The 22,584-nt window shown below is 35.0% G+C and overlaps 1 protein-coding gene and 1 long non-coding RNA gene across 5 annotated transcripts; both read right to left on the bottom strand.

Moving 5' to 3' along the window:
- Window positions 1-471: 471 nt before the first annotated feature.
- On the bottom strand, window positions 472-4,893 carry LOC132608808 (uncharacterized). 4 transcript variants are annotated; one of them, XR_009570525.1, is made up of 4 exons: window positions 4,681-4,893; window positions 2,886-4,608; window positions 1,655-1,825; window positions 498-747 (listed from the first exon to the last, which is right to left on the bottom strand). It is a non-coding gene; the product is annotated as an uncharacterized LOC132608808 (long non-coding RNA). The 4 variants fall into 4 exon arrangements; XR_009570523.1 differs by having other exon boundaries at window positions 501-747; window positions 2,886-2,964; window positions 3,554-4,882; XR_009570524.1 differs by having other exon boundaries at window positions 472-777; window positions 2,886-4,888.
- A 6,285-nt stretch (window positions 4,894-11,178) lies between these two features.
- LOC132610433 (uncharacterized) lies at window positions 11,179-19,024 on the bottom strand. Its single transcript, XM_060324728.1, has 3 exons — window positions 18,865-19,024; window positions 12,141-12,160; window positions 11,179-11,424 (listed from the first exon to the last, which is right to left on the bottom strand). Exons 1-3 carry the CDS (start codon window positions 19,022-19,024, stop codon window positions 11,179-11,181), a joined length of 426 nt encoding a protein of 141 aa, XP_060180711.1.
- Window positions 19,025-22,584: the final 3,560 nt, after the last annotated feature.

Raw genomic sequence — 22,584 nt, 5'->3', positions numbered from 1 at the left:
CTGGGATGAAGGTACTTTTCCCTCTATTTGGTGGTGAATTAACTTAGTATCATTCCAGAGCCGAGTTGGACCTGTACAATGGTTGAAACCATACACTGCTGAAGTTCTTTTCACTACAAGAAAAATGGCTATTAGAGACGGGAAAAACGGTCCCTAAAAGTCTGATTCTGGTCCCTAAAGGTCAATAGTGACCGGAAAAAACTGGTCGCCACCCGTCGTAATAGGCTCCGACGCTAAAGGTCAACAACGACGAGATGTAATATCTGGTCCCTAAAAACTTAGCGACCAGGTTGGAATCTGGTTCCTAAAACATCTTTAGGGACCGAAATTCTTGTCCCTAGAAGGATTTTAGCAACATTGGTAATAATCATTTGGGACCAGAAATCTAGTCGTTGCAATTGTTTCCTGCATCATTGAATGGGATTCCCAAATGAATATATGCTGCCATATTTTTTTTAAGTATCGTACAATTTACTAAATAGAGAACCAAAAAGTATAAACAAAATTATAAATAATATCATGCTTTCATTTATATTTTGTATTAATTACAAAAAAAAACAAAAAAAAAACAAAGTAGCACTGTAGTCACTACATTTTACAGAACCCCTCCGCCAAAAATATGTATCATCCTTGGAGAATAAGATATGCTTTCTCCTAACAGTCCTAGTAAAATGATAATCTACTGGCAAGTTGTATGAATTCTTCAGATCTTGCATCTCCATTTTGTATGCTCTAAGTCTCCAGAAACTGCAAAAAACACCGGAAAAAGAAATTCTCCTAAGAAAAAAAACAAAGATAGACTATAAGAATTGGTTAAAATAATTGTTTAACATAATTATTGCATAAACTAAACAACTTGCTCTGAAGCTAGTTACAATATAACTAAGCATAGTAAAAAAATGGAAACGACCATCCTTGAAAATAAGGAAACTAAGCAAAACAATGATAAAATAACAAAATCAGTTTTTTAACAACAATCTACACAATATGACAAACTGAATTCTGATGAAACAAAATAAATCCCAATCAAATGCTCACAATCACTAAGAAATTGAAATTCTCATTAATACACACCAATATGGGGTTCGGTATATGATATTAACCGGCTTAACTATTTTAATTGTTTTGTAACTTGACATACAATATTTTTCTAACAGTCCACAAACTAGCCTATAGTAATCCATTCACTGATATGACAAGTGATAAATAGTGCATTAAATTTGCTCAAGTTGGTTTGAGACACCCTTTCATTATGTAGTTGGATGGTGCACTTTCTCCTATATACCAGTATATGCAAAAGTTTCTTAGTTGTCAATCTATCTCCATCTATGTGGTTTACTACAGAAACTTTATCACCATCAGGTAGCAATTAATAATTTAGTGGTTTACTACAGCTACTTTATCACCTTCAGGTCACATGTATTGGATGGATATTAGTTCTAGCTGTGTTTACCCTCTTACTATCTTCATTCTTACAGAATGTTTCTGTTTTCAAAAGCATGTACATGTATATGAATAGTAGACACAATCCATTCATTTTCATACAACACATAATAATTTAATCCCTATTAAAAGAGGAAATAGAACTTCACGGTTAGCAGATCAGAATAGAGAGGGACAAGCAAAACAAGACTTCCTGCACACATGCACATACCTATCGTCGCACTAAGTGGTTTATATGCACATCCACCTTAGCACCATATAGTTTAAGTCAAATCATTGCAGCATTGTCTCCATTATGAACACTCTGTATGCATTGCACGAATGTTTTTAGATTTCCCAAAGTTTCAACAGCTACGTTAACATTTGAGCCTCCTGTGACATGCTGTTCAATTTGAATGGCTGATAACATTAGTTTAAGCAATCAATTTGTTTTCTGATGCAATGCTACATTTACGTCAGAAGAGAAATTTATTTAACAATAGTTTATTGGATGACCTCGCATTCCCTATCATACTGGCTTTATCCATAAGTGTACATATTAATCAACAACAACAACAACATACCCAGTTAAATCCCATAGTGTGCATACAAATGTACTCTTTGCCTTAACGTATACTAGTAAGGATGTGCCAGCACGTGCCCAACATAGAAAAATTTAGATTAGATAAGATGGTTTCAATCTCAGCATTTAAGCAAAAGATGTGGATAATTCTACATGTCCCAATTTTTTTGTATAATGAGCACTACAAATAACTAAATAACTCCTAATTCCAGCAACATGGCTAAATGTATTTAAAATCACATAGCTATCTTAGATGCTTAGCATATTCTCTTCTTGTAAAAAAAAGTACTCCCTCCAGATAAAAAAAAAGTGTCCACTTAGCCCTTTTTCTTAGGTAAAAAAAGTGTCCACTTATCAAATCCAGAAAGAATTAACCTTGTTTTTTCAGATTTGCCCCTATTAAGTGTTATATGATCAAATCTCAATGCCTATTGAATTAGAGGTAGTTTAGTCAAAATTACCTATTTTTGTCTAGGAATTAGTATTTTTCTTCAGGAGTGTGCAAATGGCTAAGTAGACTCTTTTTTTTATCCGGAGGGAGCAACATACATTATTTGCTTTATCTTTCAAGTGGCTGTTTGAGATTTTGATTCTCCAGCCATCACAAGATCGTAAGCCTTAGTAGTCATCACCTTAAGATGCACTGGTCATTGCAACATTCTTCAATGTCAAATACGAAATTAGAAGTTCACCACACCAATGAAAATAAATCTCATTTTTTATCTTTTTGAGTTATCAACCAGTATAATCATAGCCATTGAAAAATCTATACTATTTCAACTGAAATGGTCTACTATATGCTGTCTTTTACATACTTTTAAAAATTCGCATGAATTAGATATAAATAAAATGATATGAGAGAAGAACGAAATAGACTAACCTAATGGTTGTTCTGCTTGCCCGCATCAAACTAGTTGTGTCATATCTTATGCAGGTGTCATTATACTGTTAGAATTTACCTGGTTCAAGAGCAAAAGTAAAGATTGTGAAAAGATAATATGTATCAGTACACACACAAATTTAAACTGGACACGAGAAAATAAATGATTTTCGTTCATATTAGCCAGGCTCAAAGGAATTTCATAAGCATAGTAATTAGATCTCACTGCAATGACGTGAAAAAAAATTAAAGAATGACTATTAGGAGCAGTCTCTGTAAGCAATTAATGCTAGCACAAAGATAACAACATAATAGTATATTCTCATTCTTCTGTTAAGGCAGAGGCAGATACTAGAATGAATTTAGAATGAAGAAGATCACTCAAAAGAGAAATACAAATATATCCAACATTACAAAATTATATTTTAATCTCTCAATACCACACAAACGTCATCCACTATTAATTAAGTAGAAGAAAGTATCATGAGTCTCCATGTAAATACTGGATTATTCTTTACAGCATTATTGACCTTAATACCACGTAAACTTTTATCTTGGCAACACTTTCTCCCGCACTCTCCCTTTGTGGAATAGAATTTGACAATCACGCTATCAGAAGTATAAAAGGTAAAGAAGGCAAACCTGCACCTCTTATGAGTAAAATGTACCTTTTCAAGAAAACATAAATATTCCTGTAGTATGTTGAAAGTCTTCTCATCCCTCCAAAGGCAAGCTTACTTAATCCATATAGTGTAATAACACTTGCATCAGTTATGAAGCTTCACAATGATCCATCAGAAAGAAGACATTGACAGTCATAAACGCAAGCAAATCAACATTCTAGGTGTTTAGCAGTTAAAAACAACTCGGCGAAATAAAAAACCAAGTTAACAACAACAATGAAACTACGCCTCTATCCTAAACTAATTGGAGCCATAATATGAATCCTGTTAACATCACGAAAATATTTCTGTAATTTGTCATAGATATCAAAAGGCCTATCAAGAACTTGCAAGATTATATAGGGTCACTCCTTTACATATGCATTTGAGCTCGAAGGGCATTGGCATCAGAGATAGAGTAATCAAGGACTAATTAAAGGGATTTCGGCCTAAAGAATCACCCACTAACATTAGTGTCTTCCCTTTTAATTTTAATGGAAACTCAAGCCCATTGAACTTATTTGAAGAAACAAAGTAGCTAGTAAAAAATAATCACCCTAACAAACCAAAAAACAAAAAATAGCAAGAAACATCTAATCATTGAAACTTCATTGAAGAAACCAAATTAAAGGGACCTACGTAGCTCAAAATTCATTGAATGCCCCCAACTTTTCTCTCCAATTCCTTGATTCTATATCGAGTTCTCATAAATTCATAATTCCTGAAATAGACAAATCAAATCTTGAATAGGACATCATTTGTCCCATAACTCATTGCACTCACCATTCAACTAACTATATCAACAGAATGAAAAATACACAACCATTTTAACACAAAACAAACTATTAACTATAACCGTTCTTAGCTACACAAAGGTCCATGAGTTTATCCATCGAGTAAATCATTTTCCTTTCAATTTTAAGAGTAAAGTAGATGAATTTCTCTTGGTAGAGTTTTAGTTCTGTCTAGACGAGCTGTAGCTAGAAGGAGCTGACTTTCATATAGAGGTCTTTTACCACTGAAGCAAATAGACAGATCTACTGGATCTGGAAGTTTATTACCTGGAGCATAAGAAATGTAAATGAGGGAAATGCTGGGAGATGAATTTTGGAGGCTGACGCTAGTGATTTTACCTGTAGAAGAGTTATAATTACCGGCAGACGAGCTGTAGCTAGGGTTTAGGGATTTGAAGAGATGAAAGGTATTTGAGAGAGGGGTTCTAGAAAAAAATAGTTTGATTGTTTCAATTTTTTTTTAGGCAAAATTAAGTGGGCTTTTAACTCCTGTACACATCAGAGTATTAGGGACCGCTATTTTCTCTTCTCAGGCACCATATTTTGTTCCATCGCAAAATAAAATGAAAAAACGAAAAAAATAGGGACTAGAGAAAAATCTCGTCCTATAAGAATATTTTTAGGGACCAGATTTTTGACTCGCCGCTAAATGTTGGTCGCTAATAAGCATTTTTCTTGTAGTGTTGTTGAGCTTGGACAGAAAGGTGTAAAGTTTCTGTTGGCTGTTCCAGTAAGGTATGCGTTCTAGCACTTGAATTTTCTCTTCTCAATGAGTTGTTATGGTGTCATGGGATCAAAACTCAGTGCTATTAATTTATCGGGCGATATTTTGTTAGATCAACAACCTGTGTTAAACTTTCTATGGGCTGTCATGCAAGTTTAGCATGACTACATTTTGTTGAAAACTATTCCAAGTCTACTATGGTCTCTCTAGCCACACCTGATTTGCTGGATAAGGTAACTGGAAGACCGCACGACGCATGGGTCCTATTGGTCCAAATCGATAACTTGAATACATAGAAAGGATTGTCACTTATGGATGCTAATATCTTGTGCTCGAGAGGTTGGAAACTGTAAGATAAGTCGACTAGTTATAGCAAGAAATCTCTTTGATTAGTCACAAGAAGAGAAATAAAAAGGGTGAGATTGTATTGAAATTCTTGAGTGAATTGTATGATGAGATGACAACGAACCAAGAACTTAAAATGTCACTACCAGTTCAAGAGTGTTAGGCCTTTCTTGTTATGCTCTTCTCATGTGAATGTCTGTAGTTTTAGTTTTCACTTGCCCGCAAGATAACATTATCTCTTGGCGTTATTCTTGATATCTCACCTTAAATGTATGCATGCTATTGGAATTTCAGCTTTGTGAGCGAGCATATAGAGACTCTTGAAGAGATTGATATGGAATACAAGGAATTAGCACTTGAATCGGGGATTGAAAATTGGGGTCGTGTTCCTGCTCTGAATTGCACCTCCTCTTTCATGACTGATCTGGAAGATGCAGTTATTGAAGCATTGCCTTCGACAATGGCGATGTCTACGCCCACTGGTACAGAGGTTGACAATGATCCTGTCACGACCCGACTAGGGGCCGCGACGGGTACCCGGTACTTGTACCGAGCACCCCTTAGCTCGTGTCATACTCTTACTACTAAGTGGGCCACATGAGTTATACCGTTATTATTATTATTATTATTATTATTATTATTATTTTAGCATTATCACTAATAACATTATTATAAGCATGTACTAATAAACTTTACTAATTTAATATACATCGACAGGGACAACCAACGTTAGAACACATCTAATTATACATATCTGTCTACGAGCCTCTAAACATAGTACATATATACATAAGAAGGGCTGAGTGCTGCCGTGCCCGAATATGTACACAAAATAGTACCAAGAAACTGAGGCTCCGGAACGATTGGAGCGCTGCCAATGTACCGCCGATAGAGCTCCTAGGGACCAAACCTGTCTACCTGCTCACATGCATGACATGAAACACAGCGTCCACAAGAGGGACGTCAGTACGAGTAATGTACCGAGTATGTAAGGCATGAATAATATTAATATATGGAAAATATAGAACAGGGATAATGACATAAGAGAGATATAAAGCATGTCATGAAGTAGAAAAATAACCTGTACATATAAGTGCCCTTTGGCGGATACCATGCATGCTTAGCGTTGCGGAACGTGCAGCCCGATCCATATGTGCATATACTATAACATATTGTCGCGGAACGTGCAGCCCGGTCCATATACATATACTACTTTACTTTCTTAGGAAGACATTTCTCATCATATATATAGAAAATAGAACATATCATATTGCTGAGGCGTCGGCTCCGATCCATTTAGCCATATATCCCACGTCCGGGCATCCCGCGTCCGGGACGATACTACGTATCATACTCCAACTGATCAGGTGGCTATGCGTCTATAGCGCCTTCCCTTTCCCAATCTTCCCTATATACATGTACACATACTTATAACATATAAGCAGCATGCATTAGAGCCCAAAGGAAATCATGTCCGTATCGGAGTGACATAAGGTCGGTAGCCTCCGATTATCTTATGGAATAACCATGGTCACTTTGTCTCGCCTTGGAGGAACTAGTACTACAAGGCAAGACTATAAATGAAGAGTAGTATTAAGAGAAGACATATAATAAGATCAGAAACCTCATAAGGTGTCAACTTGTATTCTTGAAGTCTTTAGAAAGTAGAATCATGTTCAAAGAAATAAGATTGAGGATTAGGAACTAACTCTATTTTCTCATGTTCATATTGAGTCCATAATTCGAGATTTTCAACTATGAAATCATGTTCGTCATAATCATCACAAAAAATATTCTCATTAGAATAGTTACAATACTTATCGTTCGAAAAACGAAACAATTAAGAAAATCCGGGAATAACGGGCCCACCTCGGGTCAAATGAGGTGGCGTACACGATTTACATACGTTACATTTCATGACGTCACTTGTGAGAGTTTTAAGGTAGTTGGGTCCTATTTGTGCAAGTTCTAGATGTTTAGGCAATTTTTCAACATTTCATACAATATTTAATTCAATTCTACTGAATGAAAACTTCAAACTCGGATTTCTAGGAATAGGATTGTCCCCGAGGCTCGTATCCACCCTATTATGTCTAAGACATGCCAAAGAAGGAAGGGTGAAGCCTTACATACCTTTTCCGCTTCATACACGTCTCCAAAATCAAGTTTCAAGTTCGCCAAAATCTACAATTTGGTCACAATTACCAAATGTTAATTGTAAGGCTTTAAGATTTCAATCTTAACCAATACTTGTCTACAAAAATTTGGGCAGCATCTCCCCTATACATACAACATCCCCGAGATTTAACTCGGCTCAAATATCAACAACCATACCAACAACAATATCAATAATCATCACAAAACACAATATAGCATAACTAGTCTCCTTTCCAACATAGTGTAATAGTTTTCATTCCAACTTCACATTTTCAATTCAATACCAACATTCTCATATTCATTTACTAATCAAGGTCACTCCAATACAATTCGGAACATTTCATATCATTTTACAAAATATTCACAAAATATACAAATTTCCCACTAAACCATAATCCATCCAAAACTTCTAATCTTCAACATACATATTCATAACATATTTCCACCTTCCAATCTCATCAACCATAATCATAATTCACATCTTAACAACTTCATTTCCATAATATCACAAAATCATTCTAAAGTGACATAATCTTCTACATTCCAACTTCAACCAAATTCATTCAACTTTCATTTCCAATATAAGGTCCACCACAACTACAACTAGAATACAACATAAAATTCAACTCATCTTATTTATATAACATTACATACACATGCACACATGCAAACCCACTTTGTAAACTTCCATATTTCCATAAATTCTACTAATTTCTACATACTATAACATAAATCAACCTTCATAACATAATAAAAAGGGATTAATTCTTACCTTTTTCTACAATCTTCTTCACTTGACCAAGTTGTCAACTTGAAGAAACAAGTGCTCTTTCTTCCAAAATAATTACACCAAGTTGTAAAGGACCCTTGAATTAGTAGGAATATCACAAGAAAATAATTTTTGGAAGAAGATTTCAAAGGGACAAAAATTGGAGGGCATGGCCGAATGCCATGTCTCCTTTGCTCTTCATTTTTTTGTTTTTTCTCCTCTTCTAATTTTCTTGAAACTTCTATATGTTTCAAGACAACTAAATGGCCCCTTTTATTTAATTATCACATGGATAATTCACTTGGTCTTAGGTCCTTTTTATGGACCATGGCCGGATGGCCCCCTATTGGGCCTTTTCTTCTCTTTTTTTTTGTCATGGGCCTAACCCGGTTGGCCCCGAGTTGGGCCTAGCCCACTGACCTTCCGACCTTAAAGCGTCCATATCTCCTTGTACCGACGTCACCTGGGAACCCACGACCTATGGTTGGAAAGCTAATTCAATTATCTACAACTTTTATTTCTTGGTATTTTTCCAAATTCCGAACTTATAATACCGTTTTTCCCCCCAAAGTCAGGTCACCCGAAAACGTTTTCTTAAAAATATTCGTTTGGAGGACTTCCACTTTGATTTGGCCCAAGGGTCCTTCATGAGTTGTGTTTAACTTTACATATGTGATTTATATAACTTGTCATATGTTCCAAAAAAATCTTGACGTGTGGGCCCCCCCTCAGCTTATAAATAATCCGACGTTCAAAAATACGGGATATAACAGATCCGATGCAATATTTTATAAAAATGCTTTTCGGATCATTATTAGCATTTGTTTTTTTGTTTTCACCAAGGATGGTATCGGCTTTTAAAAAGAACATCCTTTAGGGAGGACAAAAGGTCCTTTTCAGAAATAATACAGAGACCAAAAAGCAACAGTTTACAAGTTATGTTCTTACTACTAAATATACTAGGTATCACTTTTGTTAGAGAGACTGGATACGGCAGTTTCGAACTGCTAGTATTCTGTTTTGGGGACAGGCATAGAACGAAAACAAATCAGAGATACAAGAGTCTTTGTGGCATTTGTTTTAGACTCATTCCAGATCTTGTATTTTTGTAAATCTATGAAACTTCCTTTTGGTGTACAGTGAATTCTTTTTGTCAACCATTCACAGAAACAATACTTCTAATAGGTTACGGGTGCAAGCTATGGAAACCTCTTATAGAAATACAAGTTAAACTTAATGTGGTGTAGTCTTTTTTAGACCCAAGCACGTACATAGGGGAAGCTTGGTATTGTGATTTACCCCCGATAATATACATATTTTATGCATAACTAGTGTATTTATATATATATATATATATATATATATATATATATATATATATATATATATATATATATATATATATATATCAGGCGACCGGTCGGATGTGCAACTTTCCCCTAGTAAAGCATCTCTGCAACCCGCAAATGAGGTGACGATTATTAATGTGAATATGATCCTTAAAGGACAATTTGCTAACCAGCTTATGCCCTTAAAATGAAACTGTCATAAACCGAAGCATACTTAAAGTAGTAATCCACTTCTGACCGATTAGTATCTCTAATCCGACTTATTTTAAGGGGAACATGTCGACTCAAGATACTCTTAAGCTATCCAAAGAATCTCAATTGGGTCCTTGCACTAGTGAAAACTCAGGAATAAAGTTTCTGGAAAAAAAAAATGAGAATCTTGAACCTAACTCAAACTCTAAAATCTAATTGGTGAGATGAGATTGACCAAGCTCATATAAAGAAATCATTTTTTTCACTTGCACGCCCAATACTCCATTTGGAATCTGGACAATATAAGATGACGACTCAACACCGGATAAACAATGAATTAGATGGATCTAGCTTTAATATCATAAAAAGGGATGGACCTTGAGCCTAATTTGAACCCAAAAAGGTAGTTTATAAGGTGGGGATTATCCTTTATCATATAAAGCGAACAATTTTCCACCGCTGTGGAGTCAACAGTTTCTAACTCCCTCAATCCCAGCCTTCACTCTCTTTTTTAGGGAAAATCAAATTGCAATAGGCATACCAAGGAAACTAGAATTGCAATTATCTCATCCGTCAATCCAAACTTGGTAATATCATTCTCAGGATACAAGATCTAGTTCAATATGCAAGAAAATTCTTTTTTCAATTAAACAACGTTTAGACACTTCCAAAAACTATCGTGACTGCACTCATGGCGCTGCTTCGGCATGTATAATCCTTGGTCTTTGAAAGGGGTGAACAGGAACAGACAATAAAAGATAAACCAAAGCAGACATTGCCAGAAAGAATCACCCAGTGGTTTCAAAAATTCACTAGTTTGGATTCATGTCAGAGAAACACATTAAGAGAGAGGCAAAATGGTCCCTCCTGAAAGATTATCCATGCCCAAAGCTCAATCTGAGACCTTTAGCTGAGGAAGAGCGATCCCTGCCATCACACACACCCCTCGAAGGTATAAGAATATTATAGTGATAATGTTATTGAAGGAGTAAACTTATACTGGTAATAGCCCTTCTCCGTAGATTCATCTACCAAGCCTCGCAGGACTGATTTTGTTTTCCAGGGAAATAAATGTAACAAGAAAGACTGATCATGAACACAACATGCTCGAAGCTGCTTTATTGAAGCAAAAATATGGGGAGTCCTAACTCAGCCTTGGAGATCTATAGCAGAAACGCTCATCCTCTACGTAAATTGTACTAGCCAAACACGAAAATTTGATAATTTGTATCTCGTTGATGCGTGTTATCCCGCACAAGTTAGAGATTGACAACTATCTTTTATCGACAGTGATATGACAACTATCTTTTATCGACAGTGATATAAGTCATTCCTTTGAAACCTAATATTTGGGAAGTATAGACATAATAACCAGTAATCGTGAACCCTCGTCCTACAATCTCCCCTGCACAAAACCAAGCAAAACATTCTAGCCCAAATAGAGCAGCAATGCCTGCATCCTCAATTTTCAGCTCCTGTCTGTGCTTCCACAAGTTCTTGACATCATCAAGTTCCTTCCAGAATGCTTGATAACGGCCAGGAATACTGTCCCAATAAGAGAGATCATTACAAGATGAATACTTCAGTTTTCTCGGCAATGAAAATTTCAAAAGACATAGTCACTCTATCTCATTTATAACACACTTTACATATGGATTATCACGAAATGTTTGAGCACATACAAATACTCAATTTCCCCTTTCAAGAATAAAAATCATCAAAGAATCAACATGTCAAAGAAAACAGCATAAATAGAGATCCCAACAAGTATCATCTTCTAGAATACAATTCTATACGATTTTTAGGGTAAAAATTGAGCATTATAAAAACTTTTGCGGTAATTTTTTTTTAAAGTAAAGGTCCAAAACAGAAAATGGAAAAAGTGAAAAATAAGTTTTGGTTGTTTTCTAAATTTCAAATACAAATTCAAGTTGTATTTGGAATTTTTATGGCCAAACACCATAAAGTGAAAAAAGTATCAGAACTTTTATGGCCAAACACCATAAAGTGAAAAAAGGATAATAATGCACAGATACAAAATTATGATGCATCACAGCAGCAGCAAGATGAATCTGACACCCCAGTTCAGGGCAAAGAAATGTTTGAACAAAATATCAAGAATGCAGGTGCTAAATGTCAGAAAAAGAAGCCAAAAAAGAAGAAAAAGAAAGCATCAGCGGCACGATTCCTCAAGAATATGCTTTGGGTTAAACAAAAACTAAAGCAAGTAACTACTAGAGAGGTACTGGATAAATCTGAGAATCCTAAGTCTCAAGAACAAAGCTGCGACAGTGTGGAGGCCAACCAGAAAGACAATAAAATCACAATCATTGATAGTCAGGGTAGCAGTTCTAAGGGAGTTAAACCTGATCATATGTCTCCTATTACTTCTGATACTGAATGCAGACAACAAAAAGGTGGTCATCTGGTATTGGACTTGGGTAGGCTTGAATTCATACCACTTGTAATCCAAAACAGACATGGCCCGGACATTGGAAATAACTCTGAACATGACTATTGTTATGACACTAGTGAAGATCAAATAGAAAGTGTATCATCTGAAGAAGAAGTCCCAGACAGCTTTCTAGATGCCACAGAAGCAGAAGACGAGCAAATCATTGATAGCTTATTTGAAGTTTTTTCCCCTGCTCCTAAAGACATAAAGGACCCTATTACTCAGGAATCTGATCAAGTCATTCAAAAGCAAGGTCTTTCTCCAAGAGGTAACAGACATAGAAAAGGTAAAAAGGTAAGAAAGGAAAGCAATAAAACTTTCCTTGAAGATCAAGAACAAGCAGAAAATGTGGTTCCTCCCTCTAAAATTTCTTTATGATTAAGTTCATAATATGGAATATTAGGGGGATCACTTCCCAAGGTGCTCTTGAAAGACTAATTCAGTTAGTCAGAATGTATAGAATTAATTTTGTTGCTTTACAGGAACCTTTCTTAAAGAGTAACGAAATTGATAAGTTTAGGAGAAGGCTTGGATTTGACCATGCCATCTCCAATTCACATAGTAAAGTTTGGATTTTTTGGAATTCTGATATTTTTTGTTCTGTGTTTTCTAAAAGTAGGCAACAAATTACTTTAAAAGTTAACTTGCAGGGAAACACTGATCCAGTATGGATCACCACTGTCTATGCTAGATCCAAAGCAAACAAAAGAAGATACCTTTGGCAGAAACTAAGAGATTTAAACTCCATGATTGATGGTCCATGGATCATCGGTGGGGATTTTAATTCAATTATGGAAGCCGAAGAGAAAAAAGGGGGTGTTCCTTTTAGATTACGTACATGTCTTGATTTTATTAACTGTATGGATGATTGTGGTATGACGGACTCTGGTTTTGTAGGTAATGTCCACACTTGGTGTAATGGGAGAGGGGGAGCTAACAGAATTCATATGAGGCTGGACAGGCTTATGCAGAATGACGAATGGGCCAGTAAATTTCCAATTACTACGGTGGAACATCTGTCTAAGACTGGATTGGATCACAATTTACTCTTGGTTAGCTGCTCAGATAATGATCAACACGCGACCAAATATTTTAAGTTTCTCAATTTCTGGACGGACCAGGAAGATTATCTTTCCTTGGTCAAAACAGTCTGGGAAACAGAAGTATATGGTAATCCTATGTGGAGGTTACATCAAAAGCTCAAAATTCTAGCTAAGGAGTTAAGTAAATGGTCTAGAGAATGTATCGGAGATGTGTTCAAGAGAACCAAAGAACTGGAAAAAGATGTAGCAGCTGCTGAAACTGCTTATTTTGCTTCAGATTCTGACAGTGATCGAGAGTATCTCAACAGATCCAAGGCTGAATACATTAGATGGTTGAAGATGGAAGACTCCATCCTTAGACAGAAAGCTAGACTGAAATGGGCTGAGGATGGAGACTCCAATACTAAGTACTTTCATAGTACTATCAGGGATAGAAAGAGGAAAGCTCAAATATACAAGATTAAAGATCAACATGGTCAATGGGTAGAAGGAAATAGTAACATCTCTGAGGCTGCTATTGATTATTTTAGTCACATGTTCACTGGAGATACAAGGGTGGAGAACCTGGATTTTGTTAGACATTGTGATAATCTGATCAATGATGAGGATAACATTCTATTGACAAAGATTCCAACTACAGAGGAAATCAAAATGGCTATTGATTCTATGGATCCAAACAGTTGTGCAGGACCAGACGGGTACAATGGCCATTTCTTCCAACATAGTTGGAACATTATCAAAGTTGAGGTAGTATCTTTTGTGCTTTCCTTCTTTCATGGTGCTGAACTCACTAAGTTTTATACTCATTCCTGCTTAACACCTATCCCCAAAGTTACTTCCCCTGATTGTTTTTCAAAATTAAGACCAATTAGTCTAAGCAACTTTTCAAACAAAATTTTGTCAAAAATCCTTGCTTTAAGAATCAACAGCATTCTCCCTAAGATTATATCTGATAACCAGTCAGGTTTTGTTAAAGGTAGGCAGATTACTGAAAATATCCTGCTAACACAAGAGATAATTCATGGAATCAGGTCTAAATCCAATAGTTGTAATGTTGTTTTCAAACTTGATATGTCTAAAGCCTATGATAAACTTTCCTGGAATTTTTTGATCTCTGTTCTTAGGAAGATGGGATTTGATGAGATGTTTATCAATTTGGTTTATAGATTGATTTCTAATAACTGGTACTCAGTGATCATCAATGGTACTAGACATGGTTTCTTTAAATCCTCTCGAGGTTTAAAACAAGGTGACCCCTTATCCCCTGCTCTCTTTATTATTGCTGCTGAGACTCTCTCTAGAGCCTTGAACTATCTTTTTCATAATGATAGATTTTCTGGTTTCTCAATGCATAAAAAGGGTCCTCAAATTAATCATCTTAGTTATGCAGATGATATTGTTCTGTTTACTTCTGGTGATAAAGTCTCTATTAAGCTTATGATGAAACAGTTGTATTTGTATCAAAAGGCTTCCGGACAAGAGATCAACACTGACAAAACTTTCTTTCTTACTCACAGTAAAACAAACAGGCTTTATAACAGAAGGATTAAAAGATGGACTGGTTTTAAGCAATCCACTTTCCCCTTTAATTATCTAGGTTTTCCCATATACTGTGGTAGAAAAAGAATTTATTATTTCTATAATATTTCCAAAAAGATTCTCAATAAGATTGCAGGATGGCAGGGCAGATGTTTATCACCGGGAGGTAAGGCTGTGGTCATTAAACACATTCTTCAATCTCAGGCTCTTCATGTTTTTGCTGCTCTTATGCCTCCTGTTACTACTCTTTATGAAATCGAAATGCAATTTGCTAATTTTTTGGGGGGACAAAAAAATGGCAAAAATAGTTACCACTGGTCTTCATGGGAAAACATGAGCTTTCCTACTAAAGAGGGTGGACTTGGCTTCCGAAGTCTGTTGGATATCTGTCATACCTTTGCAGCTAAAAGATGGTGGAGGTTGCGAACAAAACCTTCTTTGTGGGCGCAGTTCTTATTAGCCAAATACTGTCAAAGAAGTAACCCCATGTCCAAGGTCATAGCTTTTAAAGATTCTGCAGCTTGGAAAGATCTACTACATATCAGGGACAAAATGGACATCAACATTAATTGGAAGATCAATTCTGGTAATGTACTTTTCTGGTGGGATAATTGGACTCTACAAGGGTCCCTTTATCAGATGATTAACCCAATCCCCAAACCTGGCAATGTTAAAGTGAAACATTTCATACAGAATCAGCAATGGGGGCTAGATAATCATGATCCTTCCATACCTTTGGATATTCTGAATTTAATCAAAAGTATTCCAATAGGTCAGGAAGGACAGAAAGATAAAGCTATTTGGAAGTTAAGCACTAATGGTTTTTTTACCGGTTCAACAGCCTTTGAATTCCTTAGAAACAAAAACATGGCTGATCCCATTTATAACTATATCTGGATCAAAGAAATTCCTTTCAAGATTTCTTTCTTTATGTGGAAGCTTCTCATGAATAATCTTCTTCTTGATGCGTCTCTGTCAAGATTTAACATTAACAAGGGTCCTAGTTGTTGTTGTTGCAGGGTAGCTTGTCTTGAAACAGGAGATCATGTATTTGCAGCTAGTGAATTGGCCAAGCAAACTTGGACCATGATCACCAGCCCACTAGGACTAAATATTACAGGAAACACTGTTCAGGCAATCATTTGGCAGTGGTGGAGACAACAACCTAGAAACATTGTTCACAAATTTCTTTTACTAATCACCCCAGTGATAGTTTGTTGGGAAATTTGGAAAGCAAGATGCACCAGAAAGATTGAGAATAAAAAGATTACTGCCTCTAATATTTGTTTTCAATCTCTGTTTCAGATCAAGGTGGCCTTCCGGAAAAAATTCAAATTTATAGACTATACCTGGAATTGGAGCAAAGTTTGTCTGATGGCAGAAAATTTCAAGGCAGTGATCACAAGCAAAATGATCAAATGGATCAAACCATTAGGCAACGCTTGGAAGCTCAACACGGATGGAAGTTACATGAAGAATCATAACAAAGCTGGAGCTGGGGGTATTGTTAGAAATGGAATTGGAAATATGATTATGGCATTTTCCTATCCTACTCAATTCTGCACTAACAACTGTAGTGAAGCAAAGGCTGCTTTAATAGGCATTTCTTGGTGTGTCAACCATCAATTTGAAGCCTTAGAAGTGGAACTAGACTCCGTGATAGTGGTCCAAATGATCAATGGCATCATCAGACCTCCTTGGAAGCTTCAGGGCATAATTGAAGATATACAGTCAAAAGCTCTACAGAGGAACATCACCTTCAAGCACTGTTATAGGGAAGCAAATGAAGTTGCGGACTCTCTAGCCAAACACGCTGCCCAAAATCAAGTTCCAATAATTTTTTTGCAAGAATGTGACCTGCTAAATGCTATTAGAGGTCCCCTCATGATGAATAAATTAGATTTTCCTTCTTTTCGGAGGAGAGTTAAGAAGAATGCTACTTGGCAATTTAATCCTCCTTGATAGTGTTATTCCTTAGATTGCATTAACTAATCACTGTTTCAATGCATTTCGATTTCATTGTAAGATCTGTTAGATCATCAAATTTCACAGGATAGGTTTGCTCATGTCCTAAAAACATTAAGGAGGTAAGGCCTTATGTCCCCCTCTATTTAACTGTAACTGTTGTATTTTTGGAATTCAATAGACGCGGTAGGGGTCTTGCCAAACCCCCCATCACCCGGGAAGTGAAAGCCCGGATGAATGATTTTTTGGTAAAAAAAAAAAAAAAAAAGTCTAGGTTTTTAGCAATGTTACAATAAAAACCCAAATAACAACTCCTATAAGTGTTTTACTTGGTAAACACGCCTTTTCTAAAATTGACATGAACTACAGTACTACACAACACTTCAATGTTGTATCACTTATGCATATCGGGACTTTCCCCTTTTGTCCAGTGGAAGTGTAACATAACTAAGAAAAATACACTTTAATCTTACCCTTCAATTTTATTACTACTGTTATTTCTCTTAATTTAGTATCTTTATTATTTTTGCTGTCAATACTTTTTATTTCTTCAATATTTTCATTATACTTTTCTTACTCTTTATTTTTCAAACATGTTTGTCAAAAGCGCTTTTATTGAGCCGAGGGTCTATCGGATCGAAACCAGCCTCTCTACCACTACAAGGATAGGGATAAAGTATGCGTACATCTCACTTGTGGGATCACACTGGGTATTGTTGTTGTGTTGTAGTTGTTAATAAAAATATACTTTAATAACTTAATTATGCAACTATAATAATTGCAGGTTAAGGGAAGCAAATGTAGCTTCAATAGGTTTACATCTCCTGACTAAAAATAAGGCTGTATTCATGCATGAAAATTTCAGGAGACATTATGCATTGTTGGTTTCATTGGAGAAACAAAAGGCAACTTAATTTTGGGACGCTCGAAGACAACATTTCTTCTTCCGTATAATTTTTTATTTTTGGCAAGGTAAAAACTTCCATATAAGACATCTTGCTCTCCAAATCTTTCAAGCACAGTTTTTTTTCTCCTATTTATCTAGTCAGTTCCATTTTGGAAATCTAACATGTGTTATTCTTTATTATTTTTATCACTTCCTTTGATTCCCAAACATATCTATCTCTTGGTCTTGGTTTATCTAGGAACCGTTTGTTGTAGTTCATCCGCTGTACCAGAAAATTGGTTCCCTAACATTTTAGTTGAAGTTGATTTTTATTCATCATCTCATACTGGAGTGCTATTACTATTTCTAGAAGCTCTTAGGGAAATCACAAGTATATAAGAGTTGACAAAAATTTTGACAAGTCAGGTTGCCTTAATTCAACTATTATGTTGACGACATTACCAAAAACATAAACTAATCAACCATATTTTCCTGTTGGAGGACTAAAATTTCAGATAGCACAAAGTTGATAAAATATTGTTCAACTTTTCTGAACAAGGAAACTTACTCAAGGGTATGGTCCTAGAAGTTTTTCCAACAAAGAAGCGATTTCTCAGAGACAGATCATTAAGGTCCCGGAATGAGATGATAGAACAAGAAAAATATTACAACCACAAGATGCTGAGCAGTTTGCTATCTAAACCCTACAGCCCTAAGGTAATCTAGCTACGCCCTACTTATGATGACATGAATCGAAACGAGTCAGTAAATTGATCCAACACTTCGAGCCTGTTTAGATGGGCTTATGGCTTTTGGCTTATTTTTGCTATTTTGATTTCAAAATTTCGTGCTTCAAAGTTTTTTTTTTTTTAATCTCATCCAAACACTGTAAAAATGCTTAAAAGCTATTTTGGCTTAAAAACACTTAAAATAAGCCAATCCAAACAGGCTCTTCCTACATCCGTCCATGTTGTCTACTGATAACCAACTGAATACTTTCAAGTTATGGACAGGTAAGTTAAGCAAACATCACTAACTACCTCAAAAGACTACGTATTTGTACATTAAAAGGATAGAAGTTATGAATAACAAACCTAGCCAAGTCTCGCTAAATGCTGGCATTTCTCCACAGTAGGAGGTTCTTGAATGTATTGCTTTTTCTGCTCCAACGTCTGCTTGTAGTGTGCACATCCATGCTTGGTCAGGAACTTTGAAGCTTCAACAGCCTTTGCTTTCACTATAGGCAGTTTCGACGCCATAGTTCCCTAACAAACAAATACAATGCACCGTTAGAAACATCGTCACCATTGTTGCCATAGGAGAAAAGTTATAGGAAAGTGCTAAAATCTGCTAGGGTTTAGCACACCGTGCAATTCAAAAGACAAAATACTATGTAAAGAAACTATATGGAGAAAGAATTAAGATGCATTTTAACTGAGATATATGGGAGTAAAAACCATGTCAATCAAGTTCAAACCCATTTTAAGTTTCTGCATCAAATTCGAAGATTTTTTTTCATACGAAATTTCTAATTCTATACACCTAATCACGACATATTTATCCATAAAGTTTTTAGATATTAATTCATCATCTTGTAGAGATGTTTACAGTTTAGTGCTATCATCTTTATATTAGAGATAATTAAGTGTCATGGTGCCTGCATTAAATGGCTGTTTAAGCAAGGCCAATGCACTAGCTTCACAGCTTAAGCGTGCTTCAAGGCTGCCATTTACTTCTTTCTTATAACTGAAAAATCCCCCAGGGCCAGTAGCGCACAACTCGGGACTCGGTGGATATTGATCTCCACACATTTAGTATTCATCACTACTCTTTGAAGTGATCAGCATATTAATGTCACTTACCCTCCTTTACTTGAATAAGGTACATCATACAGAACTCAAATAGTTCATTCCATTTTTCTCTAACAATGGCAAGAAGCTTCAGCGACCCATGTTTGGATTACGCAAGAAGCCATTTTTATTATGTGCAAGGCATATACTATTAAAGACCCAACTCCTATACATTTTCCTCCAACAATTTTTTTTTTCCTCCAACAATTGATTTAATTATTAAACTATAAGCACTCTACAATATCTCCAGGGATTGTAGCTTTATCGGCGAAGGAGGATGCATTTCTACATCACACATGGAGCAGCTCATAAGTTTTACTTTTTTTTTTTTAACCCTTTTTAAAATTTCACATAATCTGAAATTTTCCTCAAAAAGTGTACTCCTTTAACACCCGCCCCCCAACCCAACCCCACCCCACCAGGGGCGGAGCCAAGAACGGCCTAGGGGTTCATCCAAACCTCCTTCGGTGGAAATTACACCGTCTATACATGGTTGAAATTATTTTTTATGTGTATATAGTATATTTTGAATCCCTTTTGACTTCTTCGTGTATTTACTTCTTCATATTTTAAAGGAATAATTACTTAGTGTAGCTACTTCTAAAAGATAATTATTGATAATAACTACCTTTTGATTTATTTATATTTAGTAGCTACAATGATTTTGTAAATTACCATTCATAGCTATACCAAAATACATCAAAGTGGTAATTGGGTTTGGCTCTGCCACTGCCCAGGTTCGAACCCAGGCAACCACATTATTTTTCTTACATAACCTAGCTTTTTCTCCTTGTATTTTGAGTGTATTTGAGTGTATTTCGTCATATGTATTTGGCTATCTCATATGTATTTGGCATGATACAAGACAAGAAGCTCAATGTATATGAAGTCAAATACATTCTCATATTGTATCTCATATGTATTTGGCGTATATGAAGTCAAGACAAGAAGCTCGAATACACATTGGATACAAGACATATGAGGCATATACATATGACATACATTCAAATACAGTGAATACAACTGAACAGTGTAATCAAATACATTAAATACAGCGAAAAGGCCTAATGTAGCTACGAATTGTAAATATGAAAAGGTAGTTATAAATGGTTAGTTGCCCCTAAAAGGTAAGTTCGCCTTCAAATTTTTACCCGAGAAGTCAATTTTCTAAAAGTATTTTCATAAATAAGAGTATTTCTTTTTTATTCCAAAAATGACAGACTTCTTTTCCATTTTAGCAATATTCTGAAATCACTTATGGTTAATGAAGGACCACTAATTAAGAGATTAAGTTACATCCTAATTAATACTTATCATTTTCTCTTTCATCATCATCTTTCTCACTAACTAAGAAATTTGTTTACGAATTATTCTAATTAATATGTACATATCCCCTTCTCTTTCATCATTAATTTTTCCACTAATTAAGGAATTCGTTTAACACTAATTATCCCTATTTTCAGTTTGATTATATATTTATGCCATGTGTATTCATAGGGATATCTTTATTATACCATCTATGTCTTTTATTATACCACGTATATCTTCATTATACTGTGTATATAATTAGATATACACACATAAAATGGTGTACAGTTTTATTTTCATTCTAAATATATTTTCAATAAATTTAAGGGGATATATTCATGGTATAAATTAGTTATATCAAAATTTTTAATTTTTTTTTACATATAAATTTATATTTGTAATATATGCTTGGTATAAAACTTTTATATCTAAAATATGCCATGTAATTTTATGGTATAAAATTTTTATATCTAAAATAAACTATGTATATTTATGTTATAAAAATTTTATACCATAAATATTCCATGTATTTTATGGTATAAATATAGTATATGAAAAATTCAAATTATTGTTATATTTCTAGTACAATTTTATTGGATATAAAGGTTACCATTGTATATTCATGGAATAAATTTGCTCTATTGAAAGCACTTTTTTGTGATTTTTTAATTAAAATATAACTATGTAAGATATAAATGGAACGTAATTGTGGTGAGAGGGAGATATTTTTTGAGCAAAAACGTAGGAAGAAAATCAGTTGGTTTGTTAATGCTAGCCCTAATGAAGAGTAATTTGTTATGGTTCTAACTCTTTAACTGCTACTGAATGTTAATTAAATAATTATGCTAACATTTTGTAAATATTTTTATATTTTTGTATTGTTACGTTTTTTTCTCTTCAAAAAAAATGGTCAAGCTGGGCGAGTCATGGCCCAGCCCATTTTTAGCCCAAATTATTTTTGAGCTAATTTTAGCCCAACCGATTTGTTAAGTCAGCCCATTTTGACTTGCTCAATGTCAGTCGAACCCGCCCATGTGACACCCCTACATATATTGTTGAATCTTATGAATTAAACTTATATTAAAATATTTAAATATATTCCCACCAAAACGATATACTAGTATCGCTCAAGATTCATTTAATGTTATATCAGTCCATCATAACAAAGATGAAACTTATGTATGAGATTATTTCACAACACACTGTACAGAAAGAGCTAACCTATTGTCTGAGCACATTCAAAATTCACTTCACGTACTCGTCTCAATTGCATTATAAAAGTTTATGAACCTTCTAAGCTGGCAAAGGCAATTATATATAGGAGTTTCATATTGTCATTGTGCACGAAGTTAATTACTCCCTCCGTCTTTTGTTACTTGTCCAGTATATAAAAATAAATGCCCATTTTAACTTGTTCAATTTAGAAAATAAAGAGATAATGATTCATTTCATACCTATTTTACCCTTATTATTCATTATTGGGTTGGAAACTTCAAAAAATTATTAGTGATTGCATAACTTCTAAAGTATGTTTGATTGATTTTAATTATTTGGACGATGTATAATAATTACGGGTGATACTGTAGTAAAATTTGTCTTTTTATTTATTGCTCTATCTGTCAAAACATGAACAAGTAAAAATGGGCGGAGAAAGTATTAAG

The sequence above is a fragment of the Lycium barbarum genome, chromosome 9, assembly GCF_019175385.1.
Source record: "Lycium barbarum isolate Lr01 chromosome 9, ASM1917538v2, whole genome shotgun sequence".
Taxonomy (NCBI): domain Eukaryota; kingdom Viridiplantae; phylum Streptophyta; class Magnoliopsida; order Solanales; family Solanaceae; genus Lycium; species Lycium barbarum.
Note: the sequence above shows the minus strand (reverse complement) of the source record. Positions and strands in the feature narration are given on the sequence as shown.

Excerpts from the sequence above, each read along its gene's own strand:
- LOC132610433 (XM_060324728.1), bottom strand. The coding sequence starts at position 19,024 with ATGGCGTCGAAACTGCCTATAGTGAAAGCAAAGGCTGTTGAAGCTTCA. Across the intron at positions 12,161-18,864 it reads CCAGCATTTAGCGAGACTTG|CTTTGTTCTTGAGACTTAGG; the intron begins GCTAGGTTTGTT and ends ACACTGTCGCAG. Across the intron at positions 11,425-12,140 it reads CTTTGTTCTTGAGACTTAGG|AGTATTCCTGGCCGTTATCA; the intron begins ATTCTCAGATTT and ends TCTTATTGGGAC.